The 23,332-nt window shown below is 42.7% G+C and overlaps 1 protein-coding gene across 2 annotated transcripts in view; it reads left to right on the top strand.

Annotated features, from left to right (window-relative positions):
* rab11fip3 (RAB11 family interacting protein 3 (class II)) overlaps positions 1 to 23,332 on the top strand; it is a 112,121-nt gene that overhangs the window by 52,975 nt on the left and 35,814 nt on the right. For both annotated transcript variants that reach the window (XM_078240437.1, XM_078240436.1), the window contains exon 3: positions 5,742 to 5,833. In XM_078240437.1, the coding sequence (XP_078096563.1) occupies positions 5,742 to 5,833 (92 nt within the window). The remainder of the gene's footprint in view (positions 1 to 5,741; positions 5,834 to 23,332) is intronic.

Here is a 23,332-nt window from a genome sequence, read left to right as displayed (position 1 = left end):
GCAATGGTGACCTCAGATACAGGTTCATCCAAGGTTTCCAGGGTGGAGGGCAAGCTCTTGCTGACCTCTTGCTCAAAACGGGTGTAGAATGCATTGAGCTCAACAGGGAGGCCAAAACTATGCACAGAACTGTAGGGCTCTGGCGAGACTGCATCTATAGAATCCCACCTGGCCTTTCTGTGCAAATCTAATCAATTTGCCTTCCTACCTAAAGAGGTAATGTTTTCGCCTATTTGTCTGTAAACAATATATTCCAAAAACCAATGGAAGGATTTCAGCTGAACTTGGTAAACTGATGGGATATGGCCTAAGGAAGAATTGATTGTTTCTGGTGAAGTCATGAATCCTGGAATTTTTTAAAAAAGGATCCATTAACATTGGGAAATGTGGCCAATCAACATTACTTTAGAATGTTTGTGGATTGTCTCGACTGCTGTGGTGGAAATTATCACAGCTTTCGAAAGGTGAATAAAAGTTTCAGAGCAGGTTGTTGAATGTGGATTGGCCTGAAGTCTCTTCAATGAGGTGGAAGCTCACTTCATGAAAACTCACTTCATAGTTAAAGCATCAACCAGGCAGGGAAAAGCCTCAAGGCTTGGTCTGCGGCAGTGGTTAGAACTGCTGCCTCACAGTGCCAGGGATCGGGGTTCAATTCCAGCCTCGGGTGACTGGTTGTCTGGTGTTTGCACGATCTCCCCTTGTCTGCGTGGGTTTCCTCCAAGTGCTCTGGTTTCTGTCCATGCTCCAAAGGTGCACATGTTAGGTTCATTGACCATGCTAAATTACCCCTTAGTGTCAGGGGGATTATTAACAGGGTAAATAAGCAAGGTTATGGGGATAGGACTGGGTGGGATTGTTGTCGGTGCAGGCTCAATGAACTGAATGGCCTCCTTCTGCACTGCAGGGATTCTGTGAAGAACTACATTATTGTCATAACATTTGAGTTAAAGCCATGTGATGGAGAAAAGTACTCAACTGAGTTGTCTCTTCAGTTATCTCAACATGATTTCCCTTTAATTTAATTTTGACTTTTCCATTGCTGGCACATACTGTGAGACAAGTTCAATTATATCCTGCGCACGTCTTTTGACATGGTGCAGAACAACCCTCTATACACTTAATGTTGCACCCTTTGGTCATGGGATAGAGTTTTTGTGTTGCCCTGAATGTAAAATTAAATTGAGAGTCCAATACCTTGGAGGGAATGCCACATTCTTGGCTGAAGGTCCTGGAAATGTTGGCTAGGGTAATCATTTTTCCGCACCATGAGATTCTGTCCCATATCGACCAAGCTACAACCAAACAATTGTCGGCATTGACTCTGTCCACACTTCCTGCTGCCTCGGCAAAGCAGCCAGCATAATTAAGAACCCCACGCACCCTGGGCACACTCTCTTCCATCTTCTTCCGTCAGGAAAAAGATACAAAAGTCTGAGGTCACGTACCAACCGACTCAACAGCATCTTCCCTGCTGCTGTTGAATGGACTTGCATTGCATCAAGTTGATCTTTCTCTACACCCTAGCTATGACTGTAACACTATATTCTGCACTTTCTCGTTTCCTTCTCTATGAACGCTATGCTTTGTCTGTATAGCACGCAAGAAACAATACTTTTCGCTGTTAATACATGTGGCAATAAATCAAATTTCTGAGGTTTATGGCACAATCGATTTACTGTAAAATGAAGTCATTGCTCAGCCAAGTCCCACGGAATGAAATTAATCCTCAGTCTGTTTCCAGTAGTGGTGGCTAAGGAAGGGTGTTAGTGAAAGCAGGAAGGAGAACACTGCCCAGCTTCAAATGGATCTTTAACATCAACTTGGAGCATTCTGCAGAAACCAACTGCACCCTCAGTTTAAATGCACTGTCCAAAGAATGATATCTCCCTACTGCCTGAAGCGTTGGCCTAGCATAAGCGTTCATGTCCTGGAGTGGGGCACATCCTTTTGACTCGAGTGAACTAAAACAAACTGCTTTGTGAACTTTGCAAAGTGGGGGATACATCTCCTGTTATTAGACTGTCTTTGAACTGAAGTACCTTCCCTCAAATTTACCTGTTAGAAATTTAAAATCTGCCTTGCATTGAAATATTCCAAGTCTATCTTCTCTAGAGTAGTGAATATTTCATGTACCCTGTGTTTTCTCTTGGCTGGCATCTCTCCAGATTATGCTTCAAGATCTCCCTAGCTGATTGTACAGCTGGGAGAGAGTCTAACTACAGGAATTGCAGCTTCCATAAGCAGACCAATTCCCCATGTGATTTGAAGCTTAATTTGGGGCATTATTGAGAGTGGGAGATCTTTGCTGACATTCTTCCATTTCTAGTAGTCACTGAACGTTAGCCCTCTGAAGCACTGAATTGGCAGTGTTTTTTGTGTTTATAAGGCAAGAGACATCATTGAAAACTGGTCACAGGAGGCTTCTAATGGTCTGATATTTTTAATCCTTTGTGGCTGAATTGTTTTCCAGCTCTTGTTTTTGTTACAGTTCAGTAGGTTCCTCATTTTCATCATTCCCTGACTGATTCTCTACGCAATAACGTGTTAATGGAGCTCTTCTTTATAGTGATCTGATTTGTTTTGACATCTTTGCCCAATTTAGCGACAATAGACCTTTTTTAAAAAAAACACGTTTCCCTGCATCCTAATGGTCATAGAAATGCACTGACGCAATTAAACTGTGTGCTGAAGCTCCAAATTTGTGAATAATCCTCCTGACAGGGGGCACTGCTTCTACTGTTAGAGAATTTAACTGTAAACCAATTGCATGCACCATTTCCACAAAAGCACCCTGACATATGGTAAATGGCGTACCATTCAGTCCATTGTGTCTGTACCAGCTCTTTGCTAGAGTGAATCAAAAAATATTCTCATTGTCTTTTTCCTCTCCATGGCCCTTTTTATATCTATATTACAATTTTTATCTGTGTGCACTTCTGTTGGCTGCTGGGTTGATTTGGTGGCCTAATTGGCTTATGCAGAGGACATGGGGTGGGGGTGGAAGACATGTCACTGCCAATGATTGTTGGTGGGGTAGAAGTATATTGGTGGAGGGAACAAAACAGTGGGAGGTGAGGAGAACCCAGCAATAGTTATCCTGGCCGAAGGGATTAGATGGGATAGCGTGCTAGGGGGAACAAGATATGAAGTGGGAATAGCATAGGAAGAAGGGGTGAGATATGGGATGGGAATGGCATGGGAAGAATGTGATTTGAAATGAGGTGGGGACTTGGAAAAAATACTGTTGCAACAAATATGAATTTCACTGCAAATATTTTGCAGATCTCTCCCTAGTTTTTGCTTTAAACTCTGCGATGATCTTTGCTCAATCATTCAAGCTAGCAAAGCACTCCAAGTCCCATCAACTGTACTTGTAGAGAGTTTTCTGCTAATGTTTCTCCTTGCTTTTACTGACTTTTAAATTGACAGAGGAAATGGTCTCCAAGTGCTCCATATCAAAACTACAGTATTGACTATTTTTATTAAGTTTCCTCTGACCTGTGTCTACATAGAAATAGTAATATTTGCTGCCAAAGTATAATTTTTTATCCATGGCATATGGAATAAGAGCAGGAGTAGGAGCTTGCTCTGCTGTTCACAAACGTCATGACCAATCTGATCTTGACCTCAATATCACTTTCCTGCCTATTTCCCCATAAACTTTGCCCCTCCTGTAATTCAAAAGTATGTCAAACTTGAGCCTTAAATATATTAAATGATTCCCCTCCACAGCTGAAAAGTCCAAAGATTCATGACCCTCTGAGATGAAATTCTCCTCATCTGTCTTAAATCGACAATTCTTTAGTGTGAAACCATGCCCCCAATTCTACATTCTCCATAAGGGGAAGCATTCCCTTAATATTTACCTTGTCAAGTCCCCTAGAATCTTGTATTGAAGATCCTAGTTCTCTATCAACACTGTACACACTCTGCCTTTAGTCCAATCTATAGTAAATACCCATTGCAGCATAAAGTGCTTCACCTGTGACCTAATCCATGTTTACAGTGCTCTATATACAACATTAGCTAGCAGTTATGGGTATTTCCTTTAACAGAGAAACATCCCTAGCCGTTTAGAGGCAAAAAGAAATGTTAAGCTAAAGATTTGGGGGCTTTCTAAAGAGATTGAGGGGTTTATGGAAGGAATTCCAAAATTTGGAGCACTGGCAGCTGAAGACACTGCTGCCAATGTTGAAATTAAAGGTAGTTGGACAAGACCACATTCCAAGGACTGGAGAAGGCTGCAGCAATCAAAAGGGTCAATAAGGTTACAAATATGGTTTAGCCCGAGACTGGTGAGAATGGAATAGTTATAGGTAAGGACAGTGTTTGTGGCACATTCACAGAATGACTGCTTAGGTCTTTCTGGTTAGCTTGAGGGAAATGTGACGCATGAATGATTGGATTTCAAACCGCATAAGTGATAAGTAATTACCTGTATCTGCAGGTACTTCCAGCTATAATGCCTGAACAGTTATCAACCTTATGGCTCAAAAAGACGACAAACTGGTGAGGTATGTTGTGTGTTTGTGCACACACATGCCTGGATAAGGCATGCATCTACCCTTGTGTGATAAGTTCACCATATAAAATTAAGAAACATATGGCACAGAAAACCATTTGGGCCACCGTGTTATGCTGGTCAAAAGAGTTACCCAGGCTAATTGTTCTTCCATCAAGCACTTTTTAAATGCAATGAGGGTTCCTGTCTCTACCACCATTTCAGGCAGAGTTCCAGACTCCCACCCTTTGGTTAAAAGCATTGCCCCTCAACTCTCCTCTAATCTTTCCACCAATTCTTTAAATCTGTTCCCTCTGAAGAGAAATGGGTTCATCTTTAGCTGGGTTCATCTTTAGCTAGGTCCCTCATAATTTTAAACCTTATGCTCAGCCTCCTTTGTCCCAGGGAAAGCAACCCCAGACAATCCAAATTTCTCCATTGCTAAAACGTTCCATTCCTGGCAACATCCTCTTAAATCTTATCCCCCCCCTGTAAAGGGGATGTGGAGATGTTCACAATAATGCAGTGACCAGAACTGTACACAGTACTCCAGCTGCAGTCTGAACTAGTGTCCAATGTCATTCTAGCATAATCTCAAGGTCAAGGCATAGAATATAAAGGAACCCATGTTTGCCTTTTGTAATCAACTTATCTCCCTGTCCTGCTATTTCAGGGATGTGTGGATTTGCACCCCAAGGTCTCTCTTCCTCTCCACTGCTCCCCATCGTACTATTTATTGTGTTCCCTTGCATTGTTTACCCCATCAAATACATTACATATCACATCCACAAATTGAATTCCATTTGTCACTCTTCTGCCCACCTGACCAGTCCATTGTTTTCTTCTTTATGAACCTCATGACCAATTTTATCTTATCTGCAAACTTTATAATCATGTGCATATATTTGAGTCAAAATTATTGATAGATATCTCACATTGCCAAGGATATAGTTCTTGACACTTGCAGAATTCTCTGGAAGCAGCCATCCTTTTACTTACCACTGAGTCCTTGTGGTCTGTGGGCATTTAACTTTCTGACCAGTCTGCCGTGTGGCACCCTGTCAAAAGTCTAGTTAAAATCCATACAGACTATACTGGAACTCCGCAAAAAAGTCAACTAAGTTTGTCATACAACGTCTTTCCTTAAATCTATGTTGCCTATCTTTGATTAATCCCTGCCTTTCTAAATTTATATTGTTCCTTAGAATTTTTCCTAATATTTGTGCTTGCTTTCCTGCAGATTCTGATAGCCAGAACTATGATGCTGGATTTGGGAATGAGGATGATGTGTTGCCCTGCACAGAGGAGTTTGAGGACTTCACCTGCTTTGAGGCAAGTACATTGATGCAGAGAAATCACACCTTTGGCCTTGTGTTTTTTCATATGTATATATGGTCCATTTATGGCTGTTCATTTTAACTTCACTTTCCAGAACTGACCACACAGCAAAGTCCAAAGGTTGATTACTCCTTCATGACGTTTGACTTGTTAATAAACTCTGGTTCATTCAGGGTCAGAATGTTGAAGTTGCCATCCCCACCATGATTTGAATATTCGAGCCAAGCTGACACACCAGTGCAGTACTGAGGGACTGCTGCAGTGTCGGAGAAGCTCTCCTTTCAGCATTTTATTGGTATTTTAACTTTAAAGTTCATTTTGCTTCCAGTCACACACAGATTGAATCTAGAGTGTCAAATCTGTAGGTTGTAATCCCCTATATATCAGGGTGAACAGACTGTCACTCCGGTGTTAAAACTTTTCTTCAGCATTTCAGTCCGGCATGTTGAGGTTCTACCCTCTTTCCCATCCATGGTTGCAAGTCTTTCTCTTCAGATTTGTTTTGAAGGAAACAATGGACCTGCTGCAAACTTGAGTCACTCGTGCATTTGGCTTTGTGCATTGCTCTAATGGCTGGCAGTGAGTAGCCCTAAAAGCACATTGAGTAGATGTCAATGTATGTTCTGTGGTTGGTTTTGGCGGGGTGTAGATTTGACATTAGTCATGTTGGGTTGAGTAGGTGACAGATGCTGGAGCCACTACGCTGCTCTCAAAGGGCAGCTGAACTTCAGAGACTGCTTTCTTTCTTGAATTTTCAGTAATGCATGTTTAAGTGTGACCTGGAGTACGAGACCCTGCCATATGAAGTAATTCTCTCATGGTCAACTGCATCATCAATGTTAAGAGTCTTTTACACATTTACAAATTTTCTCAGCAAATTTATTCATAGCAAGTTGGTATTTGAATGAAAATCTTTCTTGACCATTTTGAGTCAATGGTATATATCTCCAGATAAGCGATATATCTCATTAAGATATTTCATTAACTTTGGTCAAAGTTTAGGGGAAAGAAAAAGTGCTCTCTGGAGATTAGAAAGTCCCATGCTTACTCCCACAGAGTTAGCTGAACATAACAGGGCAATGGTTTGGGTGGCATTGCTGTGGGTATCTGCTGCTGTGCTGTCATTATGTGGACTCAATGTGTTGCCCTGCTGCACCTTTGCAGAGTGGAAGTTTTCATGCAGGGCTGTTGCTACTGTGGTGTGGGGTGAAGCTTTTATCTTGCTGACCTTCGATGACATATGAATTGCTGCTGAGTGCCTGAATTACTGTGAAAGTAAGCCTGACTTTGTTAGTTTTGCAAACAAACAGTGTTCAGATTATGATTGCTCTCATCTGCAGTCTTGTGAATCATTCAGTTGCGCTTTCAGACTTGGCTTAACTAATTAGTTAAGTGTCAGGGAACAGAAGGAATACATGTCCACCAGTTCCCCAAAGCTAGCATGATGGGTAGATCAGGTGGTTAAAAAGGCATATGGATTGCTTTCATAAAGTCAGTGTTTTGCATCACAAGAGGTCCTTCGGTACATGTCTGTGCCAGCCAACAAGCGCCTATCCATTCTAATCCCACTTTCTAGCACTTGCTCCGTAGCCTTGCATGTTTCAAGTGCTCATCTAAATGCTCCTTTAGCTGGGGGCACAATGTGATAGTTGGGTAAGTTATGCCAGGACTGTATGAAATACTGGTTAGGTCATAGTAAGGCTACTGTGGGCAGACCTGATTACTGGATGGATATGCTCAGTGGAGAGAGTAAGGAGATGTATGAGTGTGTTGACAGGAAAGTAGAATTTTAGCTATGAAGAAAGATTGGATAGGCTGGGGCCGCCTTTCCTCTTCTAAACAAAACCAGAGAAGATTTAATTTCATAGGGCCACCAGCCCTGCAAATTCTTCTCTAAGCCACACACCATCCTCACTAGGAACTATATAATTGCTCCTTCACTATCGCTGAGTCAAAATCCTGGAATCCCTCACAGCACTGAACTACACCAATCATCCTCTAAAACAGGAATCCTTAAAAGGGTTTCAGTAGTTTAACACCCCTACCATCCCGCCTCTCCCAGGCCTGAGAACAAGCATTGGTTTTCCAGTCTATCCACCCGTGGAACTATCCAGTAGCCATTCCAAATCTATCATTCATACAGTGTGGGTCCCAAATTCAACATCATACTCCAGCTATGGCCAAGCTAGCATTTGTAATTATTAGTTAAATGCCCCATTGATACTAGTAACCCCGCCATAATATCTAAAGCTATTTAGGCAGCTCACCACCTTGTTGAGGGCAATTAAGGGAGGAGCAAGAAATGCTGGCCTTGCCAGTGATATTCGCAAACCAAGAGTTAATTAAAAATAATGAAGGGCCAAGATAGGTAATTCCTATCCAGATTATTTCCCTTAGCCAAGGGGTCTGCGACATAGATTTAAATTGTGGAAGGATTGGAGGGCCACTGAGATTCTTTTCACCCTGAGGATAGTGGGGATCTAAAACTCGGTCTGAAAGAGTGATTAAAAATAGAAATGCTCATGACACCTTTTTGCCATGAAATGTTTTTTTTAACTGAGTGCAAGTTCTAAAGAGCAATGAACCAGGAGCTGGAAAGTAGGATTAGGTGGGATAGCTTTTTTTGGTAGTGCACACGCATTGCGTTGAAGGGCCTCCTTTTATCATGGTTTTCTGATTCTCTGAACTAAGCATTACATTTTGTTTTATTTAACTTCACTCCTCTTAGCTGCAAACACTGCTGTGCAAACAGCCATTCCAGTTAGACTGCAGAAGACAGTGATATTTAGGAACTTGCAAAGACCAGTTAATCTTTAAAGGAAGAGGCTGAGAGAATCTCAGAACTCTAGTTATAGGGCACAGAAAGAGGCCTTTGGCCCATTTCTGCACCAGCCATCAAGCACTTATTATTCCATTTTCCAGCACTTAGTCCGTAGCCTTGCACGCTCCAGTGTTTCAAGTACTCGTCTAATTGTTTCTTGAATCTTGAGGGTTTCCTCTACTACCCTTTCAGGCAGATTCCCATTGCCCTTGGGTGACAGTTTTTCCTCAAATCCCCTCCAAATTTCCTGCCCATTGATTTAAGGTCATGTCCCCTGGTTTTGAACCTTCCAAGGGGAAAATAAAATTCTATCTACCAATCTGTCCTTCATAATTTTGTACACTTCAATCAGGTCCCCTTCAGCCTTCCCTGTCTTAAGGAGGACAACCCCAACTGAACCAGCCTCTCTTCATAGCTGAAATACTGCAATCCAGGCAACCTGCATCTCCTCTGCATTTTTTGAAGTGCTGTTTCTCAAGCTCAATGTCACAGACCTGAAAGGTCGACTCTTTCCTTTCTTTTGACTGGGAACTTCTACAGCCTTCTGTTTTTGATCAATTTTTGATTATAACCTCTTTGGTTTTTCTTTCAGAATTATTTTGCATTCATATAGCTATCCTGCCTTCACTCTCTCTCTCTAGATGCACCCTTTGTTTTTGTCCTATTACCACTCCATTTGCCTTTGCTCCATGAAACCTTCCATCATTTAATCTCTCTGACCCTCCACCCTATCAGGAACATTCCCTTGTTTCTGCTTCTCCTCATCTCTTTAGTTCAAAACCTATTCCATTTCTAATTCTCCATTCTGATGAAAGATTACAGCCTGGAACTTTAACTTTTTCTCTCTCCACAGCTGCAGTGCTTCCATCATTTTCTGTTTTCATTTCAGATTTCCAACATCCTTGAACTTTTATACAGCTGAAATTCCCAATCCCACATCTTTATGATCTTTCCTCCAGGCTATAATTGCTGGAGATTCTTTAGCCTCTTAGAATCATAGAATAGTTGCAGCCCAGAAGGCGGCCATTCAGCCCATCGTGTCTTTAATGCCCTTTGCAAGAACTACTCATCTAGTCCCACTCCCCTATAACCCTGCATGTTTTCTCTTTAGATAATATCCAATTCTCTTGAAAGCTATGATTTGAATCTGTTACCTCCACATTCTTGGAACATTCCAGATCCTAACCATTTGCTGCATAAAAATGTTTTTCCTCGTATTGCTTTTGCCAATCACCTTAAATCAAGGTCATCTGATTCTTGATTCATATCTGCTCTGTCCAGGCACCTCATGATTTTGAACACTTCTATCAAATCTCCCCTTGATCTTCTCTGAGAACTGTCCTAGCCCCTCCATCTATCCACGTATCAGAAGTCCCTCCCTGGAACAATTCCTCTGAATCTTTACTGCACCCTCCACCCTCATGTCCTTCCTAAAGTGTGGTTCCCAGAACTGGACACAATACTCTAAGGTGAAACCAATATTTGAGGTTTATAATTTTCTTGCCTTTGAACTCTCTTATCCTGAAGCCCAGGATCCCATGCACTTTATTAACCACTTTCTCAACCTGCCCAGTCATCTTCAATGATTTGTGCACGCATACCCCCATGTCCCTGTGCTACTGCCCTGCATTTATTTTATACCTCCTCTCCTCGTTCTTCCTACTGAAATGTATCTTTGTAGTCTGAATTAAATTCCATATGCCATTTGCCTGCCCATTCTGCAGCCTTGTGTCCTTTTGAACTTTGTCACTATTCTCTTGTAAGCCCCCATTCTTGCATTCTTTGAATCCGTCTACTTGCTCTTCTCAACACTCTTCGAAGTATTTGGGTTGTTGTGGCATGGTGACCAGAATGGAAGTGAACCAAGTGCTTAAGTGTGATCTGTCCAATGAATTGTAAACTCCCAGTTCACTTGTGTTCTGTGGATCTGGCTGTTTGTTCCAAGTAAGAAGTTTAACAACACCAGGTTAAAGTCCAACAGGTTTATTTGGTAGCAAAAGCCACACAAGTTTTCGGAGCTCCAAGCCCCTTCTTCATTCACCTGAAGAAGGGGCTTGGAGCTCCGAAAGCTTGTGTGGCTTTTGCTACCAAATAAACCTGTTGGACTTTAACCTGGTGGTGTTAAACTTCTTACTGTGTTTACCCCAGTCCAACGCCGGCATCTCCACATCATGTTTGTTCCAATACAGTGCCTTAATTACAACACATTCTTAATGAAGAAACTAATGAGTTCATTGTAATTCACAGATGCTCTTCACTGAGATGCTGGGACAGTGAGTAAATTTGAGTTGGACAGATTTTTATTGGTAATGGGTTGAAGGGTTATGGGGATGAGGAGCATACATAGTTTTGGTCTCCTTACTTGAGAAAGGATATACTGGCACTGGAGGGGGTGCAGAGGAGATTCACTAGGTTGATTCCGGAGTTGAGGGGGTTGGCTTATGAGGAGAGACTGAGTAGACTGGGGCTATACTCATTGGAATTCAGAAGAATGAGGGGAGATCTTACAGAAACATATAAGATTATGAAGGGAATAGATAAGATAGAAGCAGGGATGTTGTTTCCACTGGTGGGTGAAACTAGAACTAGGGGGCATAGCCTCAAAATAAGGGGAAGCAGATTTAGGACTGAGTTGAGGAACTTCTTCACACAAAGGGTTGTGAATCTGTGGAATTCCCTGTCCATGAAGCAGTTGAGACTACCTCATTAAATGTTTTTAAGGCAAGGATAGATAAAATTTTGAACAGTAAAGGAGTTGAGGGTTGTGGTGAGCGGGCGGGTAAGTGGAGCTGAGTCCACAAAAAGATCAGCCCTGATCTTATTGAATGGCGGAGCAGGCTCGAGGGGCCAGATGGCCTACTCCTGCTCCTAGTTCTTGTGTTCTTATATCAGCCACGATTGAATGGCGGAGCAGACTCGATGGGCCGAATGGCCTAATTCTGCTCCTATATCTTATGAACTAATAGATTAATTCAATTAAATTAATTTTGTCCTAGTGCACTATTGCTCATGTTTAAAAATGCTAGGTGTAGTATTTAGTCCTGAAGACTTGTGCAAAATCATCCTTCATTTACACCATACTGAGCTTGGTCCCTACCAGCTGTAACCCCATGAATTTACCATGGCCAGTCCACCCAAGCTGCATATCTTTGGACCTTGGGAGGAAACCCATGCAGACCGGGGAGAACGTGCAAACTCCAGACAGTCACTCGAGGCTGGAATCAAACCTGGGTCCCTGGCACTGAGGCAGAACTGCTAACTGCTGTGCGACCGCTTAATGCTCTTGTCCAACAGTATAACAGCTGTTAGGGGTCGTATAAACGCATCCCATCAGTGTTTACTGACCCTTGTTATTCCTGATCTCCATTATATTGATTTCTTCTGAGCAAACGTTTTTTTTCCTCATCATCCTTTACTGTCAGGGTTCCTCTTATTTTTCCATTCTGTCTCTTCAAAATGTGTATTGTGGAATATTTATTTCCCAACCCTGGTCACTTTATCACTCATGGGATGTGTCCAGTTTAAATGATATTGGAAACTAGTTCCTGTCTTGAGAGAACAGGTTGTGCTAGTTATAGTTCCTCCTCCCCTCGCTACAAAAAAAAAGCTTTCGTCTATTATATATTTTTGTTGCTTCATTCTCTGGTTTCACAAACTGTTATTTGTTTGAGCTGTACTGTTTTCTGTTACTTCCTGCAAGAAGCCGGTTGCCACTAGAAGTACAACTAATCTACCTTGCAGCCTAAAAGTTGGAGGTATGGAAATATTTCTGTTTGTAGCTTGATCTTGTCTTGCCATTTAAATAATGAATTGAAAGTGAAGAGCTTTCTGTGGATTTAGTATTTGCAAATCAGCCAATTTGGCTTCAATACCAAGAGCCTGGAAACAGGTAGGGAATTTGTATTCGAACTGGGTGGCAACATTTCATCATCTCACTCTGACTTGGTGCTGAGCTTGGCATTGCAATTCATGTGGATAATTTGAAATTCTCCAGTAACATGAACAGTTGGTTATGCTGGTGCAGTTGCTCTATCCATTTGAATTTTCAAACTCTGGGTGTCGCAGGCAAGGCTGCCATTAATTGCCCTGCTGGCTGTTTATTTGATATAGCTGAGCTTGCTGCGTCACTTTGGAGATCAGTTGAAACTCGACCACATTATTGTGGGACTAATGTCTTGTTAATCAGATAAAAGCAGCAGGTTCCCTCTTGTAACTGGCATGAGCAAACCAGCCACTTTTACTGAGGTCAACTTTTTAATTCCAGAATTTTAAAAATGAATGGGATTTAAGCTTGACCGGAAATGTTGGGATTTGAACTTGTTTCTAGATTATTTATCTAATAGCATTGATGCACTGCCCTAACATTTTCATTTGCATGAAATGCTGGCATACAAGGAAGGGGAAATGAGAATGGACATAGCTGTGGTTTGGTTGACCGGACAAGATGCTGATTTGACACTTGGTGGTTGGGGCAATCTGGTAGGAATAGACACTCTAGACAATTGGCATTTCAACCATGCAACGGTCCTGCTGGGAGATAACCTTGTCGAGGTGACTTGATGTGGCTCGTAACAAACTTTAAAAAAAATTATTGATGGAGAAGAACTACGTACAACCAAGAGTGTAACAGCCCAAATATACAGGTCTACTCCCGACAACGCCCTGACTCCAATTGAAGCCTTCCAGCCCTGGGAATGCACACCCTCACTTGGGCCCATGCTCGTTGGTTCCGGCCTGGTCACCCATTGCAAGGGATCACCCATTAAAGGGGCCATGATACCATGTGTACGCAAGATAGTAAAAAGTAAATGATGTGGAAAATGTGGATTTAGTAATGGAAGTTAATTTGCAGGAGTTGTACAATGAGTCGCAACTTCAAGCCCACAAAAGGCAAATTTAAGGTTAACATTGAGTAACTTTTCTTGATGCGCTAATCTATGTGGGGTGGGATTTTACGGCCTCACTCATCCTGAAACCATAAAATCCCACCTGAGGTCAACGGACCTTTCCATGGTCCACCCCTCACCCACTCCGATTCCCTGGCAGGCAGGACGATATAATTCTGGCCATGCTGTATTAAGGAAGCTGCAGCATCATTGTGATGGTTGAATAAAGATGGGCTGAATGATCTTCCTCGTCCTTAGTTTATCTTGAGATTGGCATGTGATATAATAATTTCTATTAATTGGGGAGTGATCCAATCTCTCATAATCCAAGTAAATGATGTCAAATTTAAAACGTTTGGACTGGTTGCTTCAAGTTCAAGGAGATGGGAGGCTTGTTGACATTATATTATATATTGCCCAACTCTCTCCTGTGTGCTTGCTGCTGTCAGTATTTATCTCCATAGCAAAATGTAGTGCTGACTGGAAATGGGTGGATGGAAAATTGTTTTGCAGACCTTTGGGGAGGAATAATCCCCAGAGCACCTATGTTATGTTGACATTTGATCCTGGAGTTTCTTGATGCTGTTCACTGTAATGAATCATCTGTTTGATGTGATTAATGACTGAAAAGAACTGCAGATCCAGAAAAGGCACGAGATGAAAAGTGGGTCCAGAAACCTAGTGACAATTCTGTCTGAGTAGAGAATGTTTCTCACAAGGTATGTACACATGCGAGCATGTGTTCACATTACTCCCTTGACCTGGAGAGAGGAGGAGCCTTTATCAAAATCCACAATTGCATCGGCTAATTTTTTTTGCAAAAATATACTTTATTTATAAAATATCTGAAAGACAGCATTACAAAGCATTTCAAATTGTCATAACTGGAAAGTTCAAAAATGGTTTTTTTTAAAAATAAAGGGTTAAAGGGATATGTGGAACAGGCAGGGAGGTGGATTTGAGAGCAGCCATGATCTGATTGAATGGCAGAGCAGGCTCGAAGGGCTGAATTGCCTACTTCTGCTCCTAATTGCTAAGTACCTATATTCACATTTTCTACAAAGATTAGATACCCTCTTGAGGTCCTTCAATAAGAACATTGCATCGGCCAATGCTACTGAAGCTTGACTTTACAAACTCCAGCATGGTCTTGTGTTGGTCTTTCGACCTATGCTAATCTATGTTGCAGTGATCACATTGGCTGACTTTGCCTAAATTCAGTTTCTAACTTGTATGCAATACCCCAGCACTCCATCTGCACTCGGTTGCTGAAAGTGTTGTTCACTTTAAACTTTGACATTTACAAGAGACTTGTTTTTGATATTTTAAAAGGAGAATGTGATGCTGGTTGGTGTCAGTGCTGCTTTGCATAGTCCTGTATAACTCAACACCTTTTTTGTTGTGCTGGATTGATATGCAAGTGAGATTCAAATTCACTGAAGCCTTTGTTTCCAATGTATCTAAGTGTGTGCTAGTAACGTGCAAGGAACATTTCCATTTCCAGGTAGTTCTTAGCGAGTGCATATGTGTGAGCAGGATTAAATTTTCATGTTTCGAAGGACATCCAGTAATACTAGCGCATGTACAGATAAGGAGTTGCAGTGCCCACGACTGTGGGCTCAAACTTTCTGGTCTACCTAACTAGTCTGGCTACTGAAATCCGTTGGAAACCTGTTTCTACATTTCTTGAAAATTTGACATGAACAGAGAACGTAGCAAAGGATTTGCCAGTATGTTTCCATGCATTAGGTCAGTAAATGGGCTGTGAAACGTTGAATTTTGAAATTCAGCGCACAGGCCGGAAAATGTGGACATGAATATGCAATTTTTTGTTCGCCCTGGTGATGTGTGCTGGAAAGGCTGGCACGGTAGCACAGTGGTTAGTTAGCACTGCTGCTTCACAGCTCCAGGGACCTGGGTTTGATTCCTGGCTTGGTTCACTGTCTGTGTGGAGTTTGCACATTCTCCTTGTGTCTGCGTGGGTTTCCTCCGGGTGCTCCGGTTTCCTCCCACAGTCCAAAGATGTGCGGGTTAGGTTGATTGGCCATGCTAAAAAATTGCCCTTAGTGTCCTGAGATGCGTAGGTTAGAGGGATTAGTGGGTAAATATGTAGAGATATGGGGGTAGGGCCTGGGTGGTGGTCGGTGCAGACTCGATGGGCCGAATGGCCTCTTTCTGTGCTGTAGGGTTTCTATGATTCAATTCTATGATTTATTCACCTCCCCATTCCTACTTGCCCATTAAGTTGGTGGTGAGCCTTTTTCTTGAACTGCTGCAGTCCATTTAGTGAAGGTGCTCTCCGTTATGTGGGGAGTTCCAGGATTTGACCTGATATTGAACAATAATCGTATGTCCAAGTCAGGCTGGTGTATTGACATTGAGTGGATGGTCTTCACATGCACCCTCAGTCATTGCCCTTCAGGGTGTCAGACCAGCCAATGAGATTTGAAGATTGGGCTTTCAGTCAGCACAGGGAACAGTGCAAGTAGTATTGCACTTGAGGGGTGGTCATTGGACTAGGAATTCCTAAGTTTCGGGCTAATGTTCTGGGGACAGTTAATAGATTTAGAATTAAAAGTCTCAGTGATGGTGACCATGAAACCGTTGTCAATTGTCATTTAAAAAAAAAATCTTTCACTAAAGTGCTTTGGGAAAGGAAATCTGGTCTTGCCTGCATTTGACTCCAGATCTACAGCAATATGGTTGATTCACTCTGCAGTGGCCTAGCAAGCCACCTGGGTGTATCAATCTAGTATTAAGTCCAGAAGGAATGAAATCAGATGAACAACCTGGCATTGACCTAGGAACCAATAATGACAATAGCAAATCAAATCCTTGTCAATACTGCCAAATCCTCATTAACATCTGGGGGCTTGGGCCAAAATTAGGAGAGCTGTCCCAAAGTAGACATACTCATTGAATAATATTTTTCAACTGGCCAATTCCCCAGACACTATAGTCACCATATATAGCTATGTCCTGTTCCACCAGCAGGGCAAACTGACCAAAGGGTCTTGGCACAGTGGCATACAGTCAGGAGCCAGTTGTCATGGGAGTTCTCAACATTCATTCTGGACCCATGAAATCCCATGGTATGTCATGGGGCACTTTGATGTCCATCACCAAGGATGGCTTGGTAGCACCACTACTGACTGAGCTGGCCAAGTCCTAAAGAATGTTGTTGCTAGACTAGGTCTGTGGCAGGTGGTGAGGGAAAAACCTACTTGACCTCATCCTTGCCAGTCTACCTGTTGCAGGTGCAACTGTCTATCATTGTTGATATGAATAACCACTGCACAGTCCTTGTCGAGAGTTAAGTCCTGCCTTCACATTGACGAAACCTCCTATTGTGTATATGGTCAAATGGGATAGACTATGAGCAGCAATTCAAAACTGGGTATCCACAAGATGTGGGCCATCAGCAGAAACAGAACTGTATACAACAACAATCTGTAATCTCATAGCCAGTGTATTTCCCCACCCTACATTACCAGAGGATCTACCTTGGTTCAGTGAAGAGTGCAGGAGCGCATGCCAGAACTGTCACTAAGCATACCTAAAATGAGGTGTCAACTCGGCAAAGCTCCAGCACAGAATTACTTGCATGCCAAACAGTGGAAGTGGCACCTGATAGAGTTTAGCAATCCCACAACTAACAGATCAGATCCAAGTTCTGAAATCTAGCCACACTCCGTGTAGGTTAGGTGAACCCATGCCTCCTCTCTTGTTCTCCTTCTCTAACGTTTGGTCTAAACTAGTCTTACTACCAAAACAAGTGTTTCTTTAAAAAAAAAATCTCACCATGACAAAGTTCGCCACAATAACCTCACTATAAACTGTCATCGTGTATATTGTAACAATTTCCTGAATAATTCATTAGCATACAAGGTGGTTTTGATGGAGTATCCTGGTTAAAACATAGAAACCCTGCGGTGCAGAAGGAGACCATTTGGCCCATCAAGTCTGCATCAACCGCACTCTCACCAGCCCCTATCCCCGTAGCCCCACCTATTTTTCCTGCCAGTCCCCCCTGACAGCGGGCAATTTAGGATGGCCAATCAACCTAAGCCCCACATCTTTGGACTGTGGGAGAAAATCGGAGCACCCGGAGGAAACCCACACAGGCACGAGGAGAATGTGCAAACTCCACACAGACTGACCCAAGCTGGGAATCGAACCCAGGTCCCTGGTGCTGTGAGGCAGCAGTGCTAACTACTGTGTCACCCTCTCGGTTCAGTTTCATTCTAATTAACGTTCTCTGGTTCATGGAAAATTGTATTACCATATGAAGGTGACTTCAATAGGGAGATTCTGGTTATGATATCTGGTTGGTTTTACACTAATAAAAACGTTCTCTGGGATTAACATTTGCAAGGCATATGGGGACATGTTCAGGCTGAGTGATTCCAGATCTGGGGATATTATTTACATTTGTGCAACTTGTAATTACATGCCCGTTGTGTGATCTGATGACTTTATTAGCTGCCTATTAGAGAGTACATTGAAAAGTTCATGTGAATGTTAGGCTTTCCAGGACCCATGGAATACTAGGAGACCAGTTTAGCCAATTTTTGAAAATTGTCCATAACAAATAGTTTCTGTTTGCAGTCCTTTATTTGCTTTCAAATGTTGGCTTAATTGAATGCATTCTTGCTGAAGGACATTAGTCGTGAATGGTGGTGGGCAAAGGAAGAAGTGGCTCCACAAATATTCCCACCCTCAAGTTGAGGCTGAAGCATTCATCCAGAAATACCAAGTGAAAGATTCTTCTGTCTCCTGAAATTCCCAGCATCGTGATATAGTTTCTAGAACAATACGTTGACAAACCAACTAGAGAATGGGCTATTTTAGACCCAGTATTGTGTCGTGTGAAAGAACTAACAAATGTTTTTTGTAAATAACTTCTGGGGAAGAGTGACCATAATATGCCGGAATTTTACATTATGCTTAAAAGTGATGCTCATTTTAAAACGAGGGCAAATTGACTGGTAAATTGGGAAACTATGATAGACAGTGACTAGCATTTAAAGAATTAATACATGGTTTATAACTAACTTGTGCAAGAGGATTTGAGTACGGGAGTAAGGACATCTTGTTGCAATTGTAGAGAGTCTTGGTGAGATTGCATGTTGCTTTGTACTGTGTACAGATTTGCCCAAGGAAGAACATGATTGTCATTGAGGGAGTGCAGCAAAAGTTCACCAGATTTGTCTTTGGAATGGTGGGATTGCTGTATATGGGGAGATTGAGGAGACTTTTTAAATTCACTTATGGGATGTGAGTATTGCTGGCCAGGTCAACATTTATTGCCCACACCTAGTTGCTCTCAAAGGTGGTGGTGAACTGTTTTCTTAAATCACTGCATCCCAAGGCATAGATGCACCCAGAGTGCTGTTAACAAGGGAGTTCCAAGATTTTGACCCAGTGGCAGAAGGAACGGTGATATATTTCCAAGTCAGGATGGTGAGTGGCTTGGGGGAGAACCGCTAGGTGGTGGTGTTCCCAGGTATCTGCTGCCTTTGTCCTTTTTTAGATGGTAGTGGTTGTGGATTTGGAAGCTGCTGCCCAAGGAGCCTCAAGTTGTTGCAGAGCATCTTGTAGATGGTATACACTGCTGCTACTGTGCATTTGTGCTGGAGCGTGTGAATGGTACCCCTTCCACAAACAATTGGGTGGGCTGTTTTATCCTGGATGGTGTCATGAGTGTCATTGGAGCTGCACTCATCCAGACAAGTGGAGAGTATTCCATCGCACTACTGACTTGTGCCTTGTAGATGTTGGACAGGCTTTGGGAAGTCAGAAGGTGAATTACTCACTGCAGGATTTCTAGTCTCTGACCTGCTCTTGTAGCCACAGTATTTATGTGGCTAGTCCAGTTCAGTTTCTGGTCAGTGGTAACCCCCAGGTTGTTGATGGGGGATTCAGTGATGCACATGCCATTAAATGTCAGGGAGCAATGGTTAGGTCCTCTTGTTGAAGATGATCATTATCATGTGGCGCAATTGTTATCTGCAACTTGTCAGCCCAAACCTGAATATTGTCTAGGTCTTGTTGCATTTAGACATGGACTGCTTCAGTGTCTGAGGAGTTGTGAATGGTGCTGGACATTGTGCAGTCATCAGCAAACATCCACACTTCTGAACTTTATGATGGAAGGAAGGTCATTGATGAAGTAACTGAAGATGGTTGGGTGTAAGCCACTAGCCTAAGGAACTCTTGCAGTGATGTCCTGGAACTGAGATGATTGAACTCCAACCACCACAACCATCTTACTTTGTGCCAGGTATCACTAGGCCTGTATGCTCTAAAGTTCAGTTGAATAAAAGGTGATCTAATGGAAACAACAACATTTTTACCAGGCTTGACAGAGTAGATGCAGAAAGCATATTTTCCTGGCTGTGTGCCTAAAATCGGGCAACATTGTCTCAAAATAAGAGATGGACCATGTAGGACTAGGATCAGGATTTCTTCACAAAGTGGTGAACCTTTGTACTTCCCTACCTCAGACTGTGATGGCTGTATCATTGAATGTACCCTGCTCGAGTGGCACCCAATCCATAGACATTGGCTCCCTCCACCACTGATGCACTGTGGCAGCAGCAATGCAGTGCAGGAACTCTCAAACTCCTCAAACTGTACCTGCCAAACCCACGACTGCTACCATCTAGAAGGACAAGAACAGCAGATACATAGGAACAGCGCCTGTACATTCCCCTCCAAGCTGCACACCATCCTGACTTGGAAATGTATTGTTGCTTTCCTTCAAAATCCTGGAACACTCCCAAACAGCATTGTGGGTGTACCTACGCTACTTGAACCGCAGCAGTTCAAGAAGGCTGCTTGCGTTCTCGAGGGCTGTTAGGGATGGGCAATAAATGCTGGCCCACATCCTATGAAAAGAGATCGGTAGATTTTTAAACATTAGAGGTAATTGGGATTATGGGGATAGTGCAGGAAAACTACATTGTGGTTGAAGATCAGCCTTGATCTATTTGAATGGTGGAGAAGGCACAAGGGGGAACAGTCACCACCTCTTTCTACTTTGAGATGTGCGGAGAAGTTTTTCACGCAGAGTGGTGGGTGCCTGGAATGCGTGGCCGGAGAATGTGGTGGAAGCAGGCACATTAGCAACATTAAGAGGCATCTGGATGGGTACATGAATAGGGAGGGAATGGAGGGATATGGACCGAGTAAAGACAGAAGTTTTTTTAGTTAGGGCATCATGATCAGCACAGGCTTGGAGGGCTGAAGAGCCTATTCCTGTGCTGTACTGCTCTTTGTTCTTTCCTATGTTCCTTTCGCAGGTGCTAACCTTCAGCCAATTCGGTTCACGCCACATAATGTCAAGGAGCAGATGAAGGCATTGGATACAGCTAAGGCTATGGGTCCTGTCAACATGCTAGCAATAGTATTGAAGACTTGTGCTCCACCATCAACTGTATCTTTGCTGCCATAGTGCACTGGTGGAAGATGGAGTGAATGTTTGTGGAATGAGTGCCAATCAAGCAGGGTATACTGACTTGGAAATATATCACTGTTCCTTCACTGTCACTGGGTCAATATTCTGGAACTTCCTTCCTAACAGCACTGTGGGTGTACTTGCACCACATGGACTGCAGCAGTTCCTAATGGCAGCTCACCACCACCCTTCCTGAGGATGATTATAGGTGAGGGCAAAAAATGCAGGCCTTGCCAGCAAAACCCACATTTCATGAATAAACACATTTATCTATGTATCTATTTGAAGGAAGCTCCTGTTCTCTTCCTGTCCTTTGTTTTACACCAATTGTTCCAGAAATGTAAAGAGGATTTCCTTGATCTTGAAGTATTGAAAACTTCCCCTCCACAGTAGCTCAGCATACTTTCAGAAACAATGCTAGAGGAAGATATGACTGCATTGTACATTAGTGTCATCTACCAGCCTACCAACAGTTCTTGATTTGCTGCATACAGGCAGCTAGCTCTGACTGCTCAGCTGGTTAATTATGCGAAGCAACTCCAATAGCATAGGTTCAATTCCCATACTATTATTTCCATGTTGTTCATGCAGGCCCTACCTTTTCAACCTTGTCCCTTGCAGGAAGTGTGGTGATCCTTGGGTTAAATCCCCACCGGTCAGCTCCCACGCTCAAGGGGAGAGCAGCCTATGGTCAACTGGGGCTGTGGTGACTTTACTGGCAGCTGGTCTGAGACATTAACTGGGTTATACTTGCACTAAGCATGGGCAGAAACATTTCTTGTCTGGGTATTGTATGCAATGCTGTCACAACAATGCATTGAAGTCTGGGAGAAGTTCTTCACAATTGTGTGTGAAGGAAAACTAGTTCAACTGCTGCAGGATTAGTGAATGATCAGAGTCCGAATGTACAGCAATAGAATAAATCTAATTCCATTGTTACAAGGTTTTGGGTTTTTTGTTTTATTTTACCTGATATCTTCCCCAATACTACTGTTATGGCTATGACAAACCAGTGGCCCAATCACTACTTGAAGTAATTATAGTTCATGGTGTCTAGGTTGCATGTCCTCTGCTGTAGCAGACAGTGTCTTCCTGTTGTGAACCACTAGATAATGTCTTCTCTGCATATGTTATGTACTTGGACTATACTGAATTACGCCTTGTAGGGATTCTATCATAAATAGAATCTACTACTATATATAACCTCTAGCGAATGCTACATGAAACTTTTGTAAAAGTGTGTGGCAGATTTTGTGCTTTGGCTGCACTTGCATTCTCTGCCACTTTTAACCTGGTAGCATGAGCTTTCGGAGCACTGCTCCTTCATCAGGTGAGTCACTTTTAACCTGTGCAATCGTTTTCTTAGACTCGTAATGTGCAGGCTAGGGAAGGAGCTGAAAATGGAAGCTTGACATTTCTGTTCAAACTAATTGTATTCCAAAAATCTTTTTTAGTGAGGACACTGTTAGAATCCAACAATGTTCAGCATTATCTACATATAAACCTGACACTGTAGCATCCTTGTAGTTGGCAGCGTTGCCATATAAATGTTTCTGTTCACCTGTACACTCGTCCACCTGAAGTACCTAGTACTGGCCTGATAGAGGCAGTTTTGTGTGTGAAATGGGCTGGGCTGTGACGTGGATGCCTGCACCTTGTTGCTGCCCACGAACAAAGCTGCTTGTGAGTGGAGGCAATTGGTCTTGGCGCAGGCCAGTGAGATGCAAGCATCTGGTTGGATCCTCCCTCTATTCTAATGAGGTCATCTATAAACACAGTGCTGATTGGTGGCAGTGTGCAGAGGAATTATAAGTCTCAGCATTCCGCTTGAACTTTGGACTTGACTTTCAAAGGTGGAATAAACACAGGGGAGCTGAGGTTGAATTACAGTAACTGCGTGTTTGTATTCAGGACACCAGGGGAAGGTAACCATAGGACCCAGCAACACCAATGGCCTGTGATCTTGTTTTCGTTTTAATGTTTCTGCTTCAGGTTTTATCCAGTCTGACTGCAGAAATGCTATCTTCGACTACTTCATAATGCGTGTAAAGATTGTGTTTTCTGGTTAGCAGGTATTTTTAGCTCACTTGTTGTAATTAGAGTTCAGGTGGTTCAAAAAGCCCTTCTCCCCCTTGGGACATAAAGGCCTTGTGTAGAGATTTCTTCTGTGGATGTCAGCTCTTGATTATCTTATGACCAATCTGGCCGGTTATTGATCCTTGCTCGTCTAGGGAGCGGGGGTTCACCTTTTGCATTGTTGGTTTGTTACTGTATGTATTGTTAGTGTCAGATATGCCTTGATTCCTTCCTGATTTGCTAAACTGGTG

This window comes from Mustelus asterias, chromosome 23, assembly GCF_964213995.1.
Source record: "Mustelus asterias chromosome 23, sMusAst1.hap1.1, whole genome shotgun sequence".
NCBI classification, from domain to species: domain Eukaryota; kingdom Metazoa; phylum Chordata; class Chondrichthyes; order Carcharhiniformes; family Triakidae; genus Mustelus; species Mustelus asterias.
The sequence above is the reverse complement of the archived record's forward strand: the minus strand, read 5'-3'. Positions and strand labels throughout refer to the sequence as shown.